Raw genomic sequence first — 15,945 nt, 5'->3', positions numbered from 1 at the left:
GAAGAATCTCTTTCATAGAGACGAAGATCTTTGTGGCAGTAAAAGAGATTATGCTACAAACTCGTTACCCAACCCACTTGACCCACTGCCTTTTACATCTCAACTAAATTGGACCTCATCGAATCCGTATCCTGGATTCTCCACTTATCACATCATTGTCTTGTGCGGTCAGTATCCAAGAACAATCAGATTTATGACCACAAAAAATCAATTTAAGAACATAAGTTATATGTGTTTTCATATAACACCTAATAGCATGTATACCATGTACTTTAAAATGACTACATAATAATATAATATGCTAAATGTTACCCAAACAAATGGAGTTTTAAACTAAACAAGAACTTTCTACTTTTGCCATAACTTGGAATCTATATATTATATACAGAAGCGGCACATAAGTATGCTTAAACTTGTGTTACAACTTCATCTTATTTGGACATGTGCACTTTCTCCGACGGTCTGAAAGAGTCTGAAATGTTGTAACAAAAGACATAATAAATGACATTATATGAAATCATAAACGTGATAGATCAATCATAGTTTAGAGATTTGTTTGCCATGCATACCTCAACTTGATTCTGAAGTTCTTTGATATAATCAACAGCCAAATCCAACATGTCCGCTGTACTTGTTTGCTGCAATTAAACATCAAACGCCAAGGCATTATTATCTAGATACAGTTTTAGTAAATACTATGAAAAGATGATCATACCTTATCCATATTTGGGACAAGATCTTGTAGCTTCCTCATTCTTTCACTTATTCGTGTTCGCCTTACCTACATACAACATTTTTCATATCTTTGTCGTTAGTTATGTAGCGGTTAAAATGTTCAAAGAATACTTTTACCCTTTCAGCAATGCTTCTTGGATGAGTGGCACAACCCCTTTTAGCCCTGCTCCTTAAGGGCACATTATCTTGAAACTGCATTAGTTTTTCCTTCACAGACAACTCGGTTGAACTCGTTCGCAAACTCAGCTGGTGAGTCAAACCGGTGGGAGCATGGATCGGTCGAATTCTCCCTTCATCATTCTGCTCATCAAGATAATCAACCCTTATATTAAAATAACTCAAGACTCAATCAAGAGACAATTCAAATATTTAATATTATCACCAAAAAATCACCATTTTTTCTTGATTTTCTGAACTTATTTGATCACTTTCCCCAAATTCCTCCAGAAACCCATCAGTTAACATTGATGATGATTCATCCCAATAACCACCATTGTTACGAGCCATTGGGCCTTTTGCAGGTTGGAATTGATGGACTGATCTCATCATGGGGTAACCTAAATTAACAATAACTAATTAAACACATTGTCAGAATACGTTGTAGTGTAATGGTATCTGATGATGTAATAGACTAATAGGTGTTTCCTCTGTCAAGGGTTCAAATCCCATAGTATGCTGGTTAGGTGAATTTAGGAGCAGAATATTAGCTGTTAAAAAAACACACCGTCACAAAATTAAAATTTCAATCAAATCATGAACAGAAAATACCATTGTCCATATTAATGTGCTCCAAAAATCCAGCTGGTGAACTACTTTGACGAACAAGATTCGTCGAAGGACCCATCTCATGTAACCGATCAACGACAACTAAGGTATTATTATTATTATTGTTGTTGTTGTTGTTGTTGTTGTTGTTGTTGTTATGAGCAACTTCATGAGATTGAGTCTGATTTTGATACATCATCTGTTGCCGTTGCCGTTGCTGTTGCTGTTGAATCTCATTTAGATTCTGGTGATTATCGCCGGCACCGTCACCACCGGATATGAATCTGGACAGAATCCTTTCGGTTTCAGGACTTGAAACTCTAGCGTTGAAGAAGGGGTCAAGATCTTCATCTTTATACACACCACTGTTAATCAAATTCGAGAAGTACGAACTCGGTGCTGATCTGTATCGAGTCAAACCGGAATTCATGTTCTGTTGCTGGTGGTCTTGCTGTTGCTGTTGCTGATTATTATTATTATTATTATTATTATTATTATTATTATTATTATTATGATAGTGATTGTGGATATATGAATCCATTATAGCACTAGATATAACAACTACAATATATTACAGGTTGTAAACTCAACACTGAATTGAAATAAATTGGTTGAAACAGTGATGGATAGACAATGATATTAATTAAATAAATGGTTGCATTTAAGGAGAAAAGGATTGGAAGTGGAAGACAGAGCAGAGGGAGGATTGAAATGTCAAATGGAAGCTTAAAGAAGGTGAAGAAGAAGAAGAAAGCAGACATTTTAAGAGTTTGCCTTTTTCCGAATTTGTAGGTTTGAGTGCGTTGCAGCCAATAGGAACAAAAGCTGCTTTCACATATTGTGTCCACTATTTTATTTATTTCCACCTCATTTTTTATATTATTTTTTATGAAATATAAGAAAAAACAATAATTTATTATTATTATTATTATTATTATTATTATTATTATTATTATGATATCCGGTATATAAGATCCGTAGACAATCATTATAAATATTCGTGAAAATCCAATACTTTTTCAAACTGTTGTACGTTTTTATACGTACTCATAGCTTTTTTTTCCGTACTACTAATTATCATGTCATATCATATTAATTTTTAAAAATAAAGTTATCCTTTTAATAAAATTTATACTAAATAAAAGTTTTCTTAGTAGTGGGCCCAACTCTTCCGGTTTTGAGCATCTCTCAGGAGTTGTAGAGTAAACGCTAGTTCAATGTTATTATGACTTTGATACTAAGAAACCTCTTTGGCTTCGGTGGTACTATTGGGGTCCCAATGTTGCGCCCTTTAGCGGGTCTGTGGTAGTGCCTTAGTGGACAAGGGTTGGGGTAGAATAGGATGGTAATGGTAAAAATAATTGCATTAAAAAAAGAATATTCAAATGTTACTGAAAGTTAATAGCAACTTGCTACTGCCTCAGTAGCAATATGGTTACTGAAGGCCTTTAGCGACTGCAAGTTGGGTGGTGACCTAAACTATACATCACAAGCATGTTTGACTTGCAATAGCAACTTAGTTTATCACTAGCAAATGAGCTTAGTAACAACCAAGACGTGAGATCATAACGTATCGTCATATGCTCTTAGAACTTGGGTCCAAATGAAGTTTCTGATACTGATGTAACTACCCTGGTTACACCCTAACTTTTGTAAATGTTTATGAAACGTTGTGACGTTTTACGCTAACCATTGTAAATATCTGATACTTATATAAATGGATCATAGATGATTTCATTGGAATTTCAAATGGAACAAGTTTTTTTATCTTAGAAAAAACTCCTCCTGTCTTATCAATCATTAATTTCATCAAACGCGGAATACTTCAATCTGAAAGTGATTTCTGTATAGGATTTAGAAAGCTATCAAAGACACATTAAATCTACGAAACCCACACTCACCGTCATGTTCCTCATCAAAATCCTTACGAATGTGCTTATACCCTTCCTTTCTATGTAAGTGTGTAGAAAAAGTGTTACGCGCTGGAAAAATAGGGCCTGCTACATACTCATAGTACTAGGAACAACTTTTAAGTTATGTCTAAAGTCACTTTGAATTAGCGGATTCCCCATCATCCTTAGAAAACAACTTTTTATAAAGTATGATGTCCTAATCTTAGTCCAAAATCAAGGGAGGCAAATAAATAAAGTGGCACACTTTAGAAATAGCAATAGAATTGACTAACGGGAAATAAATAAATTAATGAGAGTATTTGTACTAAATAAACGAAACTTCATTGTCTTCCTATTATTGTTTTGATCCAATTTTTCAAAAATTACACGTTTGATTCTAACTGTTTGCCAATCCATAACATAGATCGTCTTCATCGAGTGGTTCCAATGGAATTATTTCATCGAGTGATTATTATTATTATAAAGACGACTAAATAAGAAATAAAAATAAAACAAAATGTTTAAATTGTATTAATTTGAGACTGAGAGATGAGGTATAACAAGTAAAAATGACGTAAAAGGGGTATGTTTAACACAACGTAAAACTTAATTAGTTCAACACTTTTATCTATTTGATCTTTTGTAGATCTATACTCAGCCTATAGGGCATAGGCTATAGGAGTTAAAAGTTAAAGGTGACTTAACTCTTAACTCAATACGGTCATGAGTCGTGACACTAACGAGTAGCAACTTTGAAAACCACCTCGGGCTTAATAAAACCTATTGGCCCAAAAGTATATCCAATATTACAATGGGCAGTTTCAAACAATTAAACTAAGCCCACTAGATATAATTGGAAGCTGGAAGCCTGGAACTGAAGGACTCACATTTCAAATCCTTATAGGTGCTTAGATTCTGCTGCAAAATTATGGTTTCACTCTTGTTAAAACCTATTGGCCCAAAGTGTATACAAGTTGCCAACTAAAGAGAATTGGAAGTTGGAACTGAAGGGCTCGAGACAAATATTCAAATCCTTAGTGGTAGGTTTCTTCGATGGTCTTACTAGATGAGTCAGATGCGAAATGTCAAAATTAGTATGGACGGTAGACATACGTGTCTCAGGAAGACTCGCTCGGGTATTGAAGGTAGTTCCAAACGATGTTAAAAAACAGATGCTTCGAATCTGCTGCAAAATTATGGTTTCACTCTTTTGTTGATGCCAATCGGTCAACCACCATTCAACGCCAATCTACCGTCAGATTTCAACATCTCACTAGTGCTTTGTTTGTAGTTGAGTCTATGTCAATTATGTTGTCACTCTTTAGCCTCCTCATTGCAATTTGATCACCGTTAATAAAGAATACTGGATTCATATAATGAATTATTATAGACATAAAAGAAAATAAACTAAACCAATCAAATCATAATGAAAGGGAAAAAAAGGAGGTCTCGTAGTCAAATTTGTTATGATCATTAAGTGTTACATTAAAAACATGAAACAATAAGTCTAATGCATGAGTAAAAGGAATCATGGTAAGGTGATACAAAACAAAAACAAAAAAATTTCTAGTTTCATAATTCTAAGAAAAATCACGTAAATAGCTTTGTTGACGACCATCAAGAATACAAAAATAACATTTGACTTTATTTTATAAATTATCATTTTGACTTTTCTTTAAAAATATTTTGTCTAACAAAACCTAATAGATGAACGATACGCGGTGTATAACTTTTCTTCCCTCTTCTTCTTAACCTTAGTTCATTTGCTGCATCAAGAATGACTAATTAACATATAAGTTCATTTTCTAATATCATTATGTTATGTGTAGCATTTTTGTAGTAGTATGAAGCATGAATTCTTTAATAAGGAATCAGGTTTGATCCTCACAGACGCAAAAGAGATGACATCGCTAACTTTTATTGGCTGTACGATACAAATAAGATGATGTGACACATTTTCAGTAGATGGCTTGAAGGAAATGGTACATACTCACGCAAGTGGATTTTGTGTGCCACTTGACACAAGTATGTACATCGTGTATGGGCTGGGGCTGGCCCACAATTGGTATGAAATAAAGTCATTTGACGAGATCATTCTGAAAGAAATAACGATGACTATTTTCGCACCTTTTTCGATTAATCAGGTTGCATTTGAAAGCACGCATAACTTGTTTTCACTGAACGGCCCATATGGGTTTCTTGTTCAACTCTTACTATGTGGCTTACAAGAAATGGATAAGCCCATAAATCCATCTTTCTTACGAATGGGCCTTGTTATGAAATGCTTTTTGATGAGTTGGATCATAGATGGTTCATGTTTGATGAGCATTCGGTAGCCTGAAATTCATATTGGACCAATATTTGAGCGGTTTATAGGTGATATAACTATTTACATAGGTATAATAATTTGAGGTAAGATAGAACCGAAGGTTGTGAGATTATGGGTTTTCAGTTGATACGACTAGGATGTTTCCCTTACTTATGTCTGATAGCATAGAGAGTTGCTTGACTTTGTTTTAGATGTGGGAATGAAATATTTATTTAGAAAGGGCTGATAGTTAATTTATTTTATATAAAAATTCACATGAGCTATTGAGCTAACATCTTTTAATTAGGATATATGGAGATGTGTAATTTGGGTTTAATAAGAAATTTGACATTTTTTTATAACGGAAATTTGACTAATTTAGAAGAAACATGTCATTTGATTCGACTAATTCATGAGGTATCAACTATCTTGTTAGTTGTTACAGAGATGTTTTGACTTTTGAGTTAGAATTCTTTTTAAGCCCCCACTCAAAACACTTGGTAATTTTAAATAAACTACAAAAGTTGTTTTTTTCTTGAATTATAGTATTTTCAGCATCTTGCATGAATTTTAAGTATTTTGTTTGCAAGCGTACGCCATTCATCCATGATCACATACCAACTTGATAAAAATGGTATAGAGAAACTCAACTTAAAACATGTATAACTTTTGATCCGTTTGAAGTTACATATATGAACGAAAGCATACATTGGAGTGGACACATCGTAAAACCCCAATGGCGATATGAACGATTCTCAACACAAAATAGTTCATCTGGATCCCTTGTTTAACTTTAGAGACCACCAATTTTTTTAAACAACAAATTATTTCCATCAAAATCCCCTAACCATGCACTTGCAAGGATTTAAACTCACAATCTTCATTTGAAAGGGTGAACACCATACCACCATTTTACTCGTTGTTGTTTAATCAAGGGTCTTTTTTTGTGTTTATTTTGTGGAATAAAGATCATGAATGCCATTAATTCATGTGTATGCATGGTTTTTTCTTAAATGCAGGCATATACTTGTTAATTCTCCTTGTAAATCGACATAATTGTCTATGTGACTTGAACTCTTTACTATATTGAGAACTACTATTTTACATACCTTGATATTACTAGACCGCGTCCCTCCTGTCTGTGTTTCCATGACAAACGATTTAAATTCTCGTATGGTCATTTACTTAAATTGAGATATTACCTAAGAAATTCACAACTTCCGTGTATAAATGGGTGTGATGTAAATTTAAGTCCTTTCGAAAAAAATATCAGTTCACTTCTAGGAAAAAATGCTCCACGCATTGATATATACTTGTTCTCTAAAACAAACTATTTAACTAAATAAAACATTAAAAGAAAAAAAATGAAAAAAATGTTTTTGGGCGTCTAGTGTTCTTCTTGATAACTTTCTGATGCATGTGCGCTACTGACCCTTGGTCCATCGATGGATAAATTGACCCCTCTGACCCCCTCAATTATATCTCATGGGTGTGTAAGAGAGGATAAAACCATATCTCATGGTTTCATAAAACTTTAATTTTAAAATATATTACTATCATTTTCGTTATCTGATACGAACTTCTAAACCAAAAGCGTCTGTCTTATACGATTATATTTTAGTTAAATCAACAAAATATATAAAAGGTTACAAAAGAACAAGCATTCTTATGTTCTTACAAATTATCAAACTACTTTAGATTAAGTGTTATCTAGTTATTAAAGATACTTCAGTTTATCAAGGTTCGTGGCCTACCTATGGCTATATCAATATGCAAAACAGAGTCTCTCCGCATGACTGAAGGTTTGATTTCCATGATTTGTTAATGATTTGTCCATTAAATATAAGAATTATTTTTTTAATAGAAACAATGGGCATATTCTTCTTAAATCAATTTAAGAGTTACTATCAATGTTTTTATAACCAGATTGAACAGTGAACCTTACGGGCAGCCGGTTCAGTGGTTTAACCGGCTGACTGAAACAACGGTTCGGACTGAAAGAAGGTATTTAAAAAAAATTCATAGTAAACCGGTTCAATTTTCTGGTCGGACTGGCCGGTTTTCTGGGAACGAATGAACTGTATAGAAGCAACCGGTTGGTAGACCGAATCCTGGTCAAACCGGTTCGACCGGCTGGTCCGGTCCGATCTTAACAACATTGGTTACTGCTATTGATTTAGCTTTAGATTCAAAGTCTGCACTCTACGAACCACATCTGCAGACATCTGTTGAAGAAGAGGTGGACCAAACCTTTGCAGTCTGTAAGAAGAATACTATTTGTTTTTTAACGTTTGTAGACAGCTAAAATACGCTGGTGGTGGTGTACGAACGATGGTAGTGGGTGGTGGTGGTGGAGGGTGGGACAGTGGTGGTGGCGGATGGTGAGTGATTTTTGTTGTGGTGGTGGACGGTGATGGACAGTGGGTGCTGATAGGTGACACTGCTTAATGCTCTGCAGAGGTGGACCCTTTTTAGTTAAACATTTTCGAAAAAACATTTTTGAAACATTTTAAAAAATATAAATGGTTGGTCTGATTTCAAACCTGAGTATAATTATATAAGTTTTATTATATAAAAAGTTTTAAGAAACATAGCCATCTTGAAACAACTTTCATTAAAATTTGTCGATCCTATCTACAAAATAATCTACCTATACTAATAAAAGAAAATAATTTTGGACACATGACATTCTAAGGTTAATACTTACTATCAAATTCCCGCTCAAATAACTTCTCTTCTATTAATGGAAAAGAAAAATAAATATCTTGGTTCTAAATATAGTATTGATTATAAATTCAACATACCGTATTAATAGGTCAATCTCTATTGATTAAATTATTAATGCTATGAATTATATTGTAAACATACTTAATATAAAAAAAATATTAACATATATAATAATTACATGTCATAAAGATATTTTCTTTAAAATTAAAAAGTATATAAAAGAGTTTATGTTTAAAAAGTACCGTAATATTTAATTTTTGAGACATCTTCATATTGAATAAAATTATAATAATTTTGTTTACTTTTTACAAATATTCAATGTTTAACAAGTATTAAAAGTTGTAAGCAAATTTTCCATTTATTATATTTAGTATAGGACCATTGTGACAGTTGAACAACGGTGTATTTATAAGGATATCATGAAAGTTGTTCACAAAGGAAAATTTGGTGTCTTCTTTAGTATAAAGTTTAGGGTATGGAGTGAAAAATATTTTTGTAAAATACTTTAACTACATCTTGCAGATTCAAAGGCCTCATTGTTTGTTTCCAGTGACATTGTTTCACTATTGTAAACCGATGATAGAACCCATTATCGATTTAAAATTAAAACACATTTAATGATAAAAAAATGACTATATTTATAATACATTTTTTACATAATATAAAGAGACTTAATTATATTTTATTTTATTTGTATTAAAATTATTCATTGAAATTTATACATTAACTTATACCGTGTAATACACGGGTTTCTAAAGCTAGTAATAATAATAATAAAATCTACATCTCTTCATCAAAGTTTAGTTCTTCAAAATATTTTTATTTTATAATTGCCTTTTTATTTATATTTACCAATCTCACTACTTGAGCATAATCTAAGGGGGTGTTTGGTAGAGAGATTTGAGGGTGGAGAATTAGGTTTCTCTTGTTTGGGAGAATTAGGCGGAGAATTGGGCGGAGAATTGGTTTTCTCTGAGAATTGGGTGTAGGCAAAAAGTAGAGAAATCCAATTCTCTCCATTTGGAAGAGAAATGGAATTCTCTCTGCTTCTAAATCGCGTCTCTGCTCTACTCCGTTCGCGTATGATGATGATGATGCTCCGACTGTGACATCTGCCCCGATCCGACCCGACCCAGGTACCCGTTCTCTGACCCGATCTCTCTTTTATTATTTAATATTTATACTTATATTTTACTTTTAATAATAATATATATTTTCCTTCCCGCCTCTCTCTCTCTTTCTTTCCGCCGTCCCGTCCCTCTTCCTTCTCTCTTTCCGCCTTCTTTTCCCTCTTGTCGCCGTCCCACCCTTACGCTTTGTTTCCCTCCTCTTTGCTTGTCCTTTGGTTCTTCCCGCCTAAGGATGTCTGCAGCTCCACGCGCCAGACTCCTTACATGGAAGCCTGCGTGAAGACATCTTGTTCCTGCGATGCGTGAAGAGAACTCTTCTCGCAGCGCGCTAAGAATGCATGTTCTTCCCGCAATGCGCTAAGAATGTATGTTCTTCCCGCGATGCGCTTAGAATTCTTGTTCTTCACGCAGCACGCTAAGGATTTGTGATTCTTCCCGCAGTGCGCTAAGGATTGTTGTGCCAGCCTTCGCGCTCGCGCACTCAGCCTTCCCGCGCTTAACCCTTGTATCTTCTGTTTAAATCTAGCCGTTTGCTTTTGTGTTGTCTTATCTTCTGTGCTGTTGACCTAACCTATCTAATGTCTGAATAGTTACTTTCGGCGCAGCATGCGTACCAACCCCCATTGGTTGGTAGAAAAAGTGACTGACATTATCTTTTGAGATCTGCTTTTGCCATGCTTGACCAGTACCTTTATCTGAACCGCCCATGCCTGTTACTGTGCCCTGTCAGCTTTATCTTGCCCCCTGCAGCTGCCATATCTTTTGATATCTTTTGCTTTTGGATTCTTATGCTTTTTGATATCTTTTGCTTTTTGAGATCTTTTCCCCTTTTCTAGGGATTATGTCTCCTAGGGTTTCTCTATAAATAATAGTATTATTTTTCCTAACACATCACACACAAAACACTTAATCTCTCCTGTTCTCTTGCCCCTTGCTCTCTCTGCCGTCTTCCTCTCTGCCTCCGTCTTCCTCCTTGTTCTTCCTGCTTTTCCGGTAATATATATTATAATTTACTTATTAATTATGCTAACTTATAATCAAGACTTAAAACAAATCATTAAAACAATAATCTTTAATTATAGGTTAACCTTGCTTGTTTAAAAGTTGGTTCTTGCTTTATCTATCACCGCATCGTTTATCATGTGAGTTATCTCGTATCTAATCCCTTTTTATTTTAAATGCTTTGGGATGTTCATGTGTTCATACAAAACTTGAGTCTTAAACTTGTTTTTGAACTTTAGTCGCGCAGTATCCCATGTGTTGAGGACGTTTACTTGGCTGTTTATTTGTATGTGTGTATCATTAACCGCTTTGTTCGGCCTATTCCGCAGTTCCGTTGGTACCATTAGTTGAACACGGGAGACCTATCGTTTACGGTTTTCTTTGTTTACACTTGCACAGATGTTTTCTCGTTTTTATGCTCAATTGGGAGCATGGATTGAACTATGATCTATGAACTATCTTAGGCTTGATCACAATCTGATTACACCCTTGTTAAACTCTAGACATACACGTGTTGTGTAACACCCCGACCAAAGGCGGATTATACATCGGGGCGCCACATATTGCTTCATTACTCGCGACACTATTGGTGTCAATATTTATTAATACACATTTTATCGCGCACGCGCAGCAGGGAAAATAAAGAACATAAATCAAACATAAATCAATATATTATAAATTATAACATTCAAACAACATTAACTTGTCTTGATACATTTTAATTCTAGGTCCAAAAGTAAAAACGTCCTACGTGTCCACAAGCTCCAAAACAGCTACTGCAAACCTGAACATGTGTTAAAATAAACGTCAAACACTTGCGTGTTGGTGAGAAATCAAGTTTAATAGATAATCATAGATAATCACAGTAAATCTGCGCGCAACACGTGTATGTCTAGAGTTTAACAAGGGTGTAATCAGATTGTGATCAAGCCTAAGATAGTTCATAGATCATAGTTCAATCCATGCTCCCAATTGAGCATAAAAACGAGAAAACATCTGTGCAAGTGTAAACAAAGAAAACCGTAAACGATAGGTCTCCCGTGTTCAACTAATGGTACCAACGGAACTGCGGAATAGGCCGAACAAAGCGGTTAATGATACACACATACAAATAAACAGCCAAGTAAACGTCCTCAACACATGGGATACTGCGCGACTAAAGTTCATAAACAAGTTTAAGACTCAAGTTTTGTATGAACACATGAACATCCCAAAGCATTTAAAATAAAAAGGGATTAGATACGAGATAACTCACATGATAAACGATGCGGTGATAGATAAAGCAAGAACCAACTTTAAACAAGCACAAGTTAACCTATAAATAAGATTATTGTTTTAATGATTTGTTTTAAGTCTTGATTATAAGTTAGCATAATTAATAAGTAAATTATAATATATATTACCGGAAAAGCAGGAAGAACAAGGAGGAAGACGGAGGCAGAGAGGAAGACGGCAGAGAGAGCAAGGAGCAAGAGAACAGGAGAGATTAAGTGTTTTGTGTGTGATGTGTTATGAAATATTATTATTTATAGAGAAACCCTAGGAGACATAATCCCTAGAAAAGGGGAAAAGATCTCAAAAAGCAAAAGATATCAAAAAGCATAAGAATCCAAAAGCAAAAGATATCAAAAGATATGGCAGCTGCAGGGGGCAAGATAAAGCTGACAGGGAACAGTAACAGGCATGGGCGGTTCAGATAAAGGTACTGGTCAAGCATGGGAAAAGCAGATCTCAAAAGATAATGTCAGTCACTTTTTCTACCAACCAATGGGGGTTGGTACGCATGCTGCGCCGAAAGTAACTATTCAGACATTAGATAGGTTAGGTCAACAGCACAGAAGATAAGACAACACAAAAGCAAACGGCTAGATTTAAACAGAAGATACAAGGGTTAAGCGCGGGAAGGCTGAGTGCGCGAGCGCGAAGGCTGGCACAACAATCCTTAGCGCACTGCGGGAAGAATCACAAATCCTTAGCGTGCTGCGTGAAGAACAAGAATTCTAAGCGCATCGCGGGAAGAACATACATTCTTAGCGCATTGCGGGAAGAACATGCATTCTTAGCGCGCTGCGAGAAGAGTTCTCTTCACGCATCGCAGGAACAAGATGTCTTCACGCAGGCTTCCATGTAAGGAGTCTGGCGCGTGGAGCTGCAGACATCCTTAGGCGGGAAGAACCAAAGGACAAGCAAAGAGGAGGGAAACAAAGCGTAAGGGCGGGACGGCGACAAGAGGGAAAAGAAGGCGGAAAGAGAGAAGGAAGAGGGACGGGACGGCGGAAAGAAAGAGAGAGAGAGGCGGGAAGGAAAATATATATTATTATTAAAAGTAAAATATAAGTATAAATATTAAATAATAAAAGAGAGATCGGGTCAGAGAACGGGTACCTGGGTCGGGTCGGATCGGGGCAGATGTCACAGTCTCCCCTACTTTAAGAAATTTCGTCCCGAAATTTATCTCGAAGTAGGTTGCGCAGAGAACAGGTGCGGGTACTTGATCTTCATTTGATCTTCCCTTTCCCATGTAAACTCGGCTCCGCGCTTGGACTCCCAGCGAACTTTCACGATAGGGATACGACTGCGCTTGGTTTGCTTAACCTCGCGATCCATAATCTCAACAGGCTTCTCAATGAAATGCATGGATTCATCAACTTGAACTTCATCAAGTGGAATGTGAAGGTTCTCGTCAGCTAAACACTTCTTGAGATTGGAAACATGGAACGTTGGATGCACATTACTGAGCGCGAGCGGCAGGTCAAGTCTGTAGGCAACTTTTCCCACACGCGCGAGAATCTTGAATGGACCAACATAACGAGGAGCAAGCTTACCCTTCTTCCCAAAGCGGACAACACCTTTCCAAGGCGACACTTTGAGGAGAACAAGATCACCAACTTGAAATTCGAGAGGCTTTCGCCTACGATCTGCGTAACTCTTCTGTCGGCTTCTGGCAGTCAGCAAATGATCACGGATCTTGGCGATTTTATCGGTTGTCTCTTGAACAAGTTCGGGTCCTGTGATTTGAGTTTCACCCACTTCGCTCCAACAAATTGGGGAGCGGCATTTACGACCGTAAAGTGCTTCAAATGGGGCCATACCGATACTGGAATGATAGCTGTTGTTATAAGAAAACTCGATCAAAGGCAGGTGTGAATCCCAATTACCTCCAAAATCAAGAACACAAGATCGGAGCATATCCTCAAGAGTTTGAATAGTTCGCTCAGACTGACCGTCAGTCTGAGGATGATATGCCGTACTCATGTCCAAGCGAGTTCCTAGCGCAGATTGGAGAGATTTCCAAAAGCGAGATATAAAACGGCCATCGCGATCGGATATGATGCTCAAAGGAGTACCATGGCGGCAGACGATTTCCTTGACATAAAGCTGCGCGAGATGCTCAACACGGTAGTTTTCACGAATGGGCAGAAAGTGAGCAGACTTAGTCAATCGATCCACTATTACCCAAATGCTATCATGTTTGCTTGCTGTCAAAGGTAACTTGGTAATAAAGTCCATCGCTATACCTTCCCATTTCCACGTAGGAATTTCTGGTTGTTCGAGCAAACCAGATGGGCGTTGGTGTTCAGCTTTTACTTTAGAACAAGTCAGGCACTTAGCTACGAACACAGCAATATCCTTTTTCATACCGGGCCACCAATAAGTTATGCGCAAATCCTTGTACATCTTATCAGCGCCGGGATGAATAGAATACCGAGATTTGTGCGCTTCACTCAGGATATCAGCGCGAAGATTCTCATCACAAGGGATCCAGATGCGATTGAGATAGCAGAGAATTCCACTCAGATTAGGGACAAAGAGTGCTTCCGCGCCACACGCTAACTCGGCGCGAAGGTTACCATTACTGATGGATGCGCGCTGCGCGTCACGAATACGCGATTCAAGGTTGCTTTGAATCGGCGCGAAGTGAAGCTGGGTGCGCGGCAAGATACAGTTAAGTTGGCAGGGTTTTCGGCTGAGCGCATCGGCTACCACATTAGCCTTACCAGGATGATACCGGATCTCACAATCGTAATCGCTGATGAGTTCGTTCCATCGGCGTTGCCTCATGTTAAGTTCCTTTTGATCAAAGATATGCTGAAGGCTTTTATGGTCAGTGTAGAGGATACACTTAGTACCATAAAGGTAGTGTCTCCAGATCTTCAAGGCAAAAACAACTGCACCAAGCTCGAGGTCGTGAGTTGTATAATTCTTTTCATGAACCTTAAGTTGCCTTGATGCGTAAGCGATAACCTTGCCTCGTTGCATAAGAACACAACCGAGACCTTGGTTGGATGCATCGCAATACACGACAAAATCATCATTACCCTCAGGTAGCGCAAGAACAGGAGCTTCACACAACAAACGCTTGAGCGTCAGAAAGGCTTCTTCTTGCTTCGAGCCCCAAATATACGGTTTACCTTTGTGCGTCAGAGCTGTTAAAGGCAAAGCGATCTTCGAGAAGTTCGAAATGAAGCGCCGGTAATAACCAGCTAAGCCCAGAAAGGAACGGATCTCAGAAGGAGAGGATGGCGTAATCCAGTTCTTGATTGCTTCAATCTTGGATGGGTCGACATGAATACCCATCTTGTTTACAACATGACCAAGAAACTGTACTTCATCAGACCAAAATTCACACTTGGAAAGCTTAGCATAGAGTTGCTCGGCTCTAAGCTTTTGCAATACCAATCGGAGATGTTGCTCATGCTCGGCCTTGGTCTTAGAATACACCAGAACATCATCGATAAACACGATCACGAATTTATCCAAGAAAGGCCTACACACCCGATTCATAAGATCCATGAAAACGGCGGGTGCGTTGGTTAGACCGAAGGACATGACCAAGAATTCAAAATGGCCATAACGAGTACGAAAAGCAGTCTTCGGAACATCTTCATCGCGGATACGCAACTGATGATAACCAGAACGGAGATCGATCTTCGAGAAACAAGAGGCACCTTGGAGTTGATCAAAGAGGTCGTCAATACGCGGTAAGGGATACCGGTTCTTAATGGTGAGTTTGTTCAACTCGCGGTAATCAATGCACATGCGAAACGATCCATCTTTCTTTTTAACGAACAACACCGGAGCACCCCAGGGCGAAGAGCTAGGGCGAATGAATCCTTTAGCAGTCAACTCTTGAAGTTGGCTGGCCAATTCTTGCATCTCAGCGGGTGCAAGACGGTAAGGAGATTTAGCAACGGGGGAAGCACCAGGGACAAGATCAATACGGAACTCGACTTCACGAGCGGGAGGGATACCAGGAAGATCATCAGGAAAAACTTCAGGAAAATCACGCACAACAGGGATATCGCGAAGCTTCTTTCCTTCATCGGGTTTAACCACATGGGCTAGAAATGCAATACACTTCTTCCGCATGAGTCTTTGGGCTTCG

The 15,945-nt window shown here is 37.4% G+C and overlaps 1 protein-coding gene across 1 annotated transcript; it reads right to left on the bottom strand.

Moving 5' to 3' along the window:
* Positions 1-367: 367 nt before the first annotated feature.
* On the bottom strand, positions 368-2,041 carry LOC143550682 (transcription factor bHLH80-like). Its single transcript, XM_077041293.1, has 6 exons — positions 1,504-2,041; positions 1,129-1,292; positions 853-1,035; positions 716-781; positions 570-638; positions 368-472 (listed from the first exon to the last, which is right to left on the bottom strand). Exons 1-6 carry the CDS (start codon positions 2,039-2,041, stop codon positions 419-421), a joined length of 1,074 nt encoding a protein of 357 aa, XP_076897408.1. The 3' UTR covers positions 368-418.
* Between the last annotated feature and the right edge of the window lie 13,904 nt (positions 2,042-15,945).

Source organism: Bidens hawaiensis, unplaced genomic scaffold (assembly GCF_021521415.1).
Source record: "Bidens hawaiensis isolate Kalapana, Puna unplaced genomic scaffold, B.hawaiensis_p1.1 tig00016126_1, whole genome shotgun sequence".
Lineage (NCBI taxonomy): Eukaryota > Viridiplantae > Streptophyta > Magnoliopsida > Asterales > Asteraceae > Bidens > Bidens hawaiensis.
This window is presented reverse-complemented; position numbering and strand designations above follow the sequence as displayed.

Coding starts and splice junctions, on each gene's coding strand:
- LOC143550682 (XM_077041293.1), bottom strand. CDS start 2,041: ATGGATTCATATATCCACAATCACTATCATAATAATAATAATAATAAT. Junction 1,293..1,503: donor GCACATTAATATGGACAATG/GTATTTTCTGTT, acceptor TTGTTAATTTAG/GTTACCCCATGATGAGATCA. Junction 473..569: donor AACTTCAGAATCAAGTTGAG/GTATGCATGGCA, acceptor ACAACATTTCAG/ACTCTTTCAGACCGTCGGAG.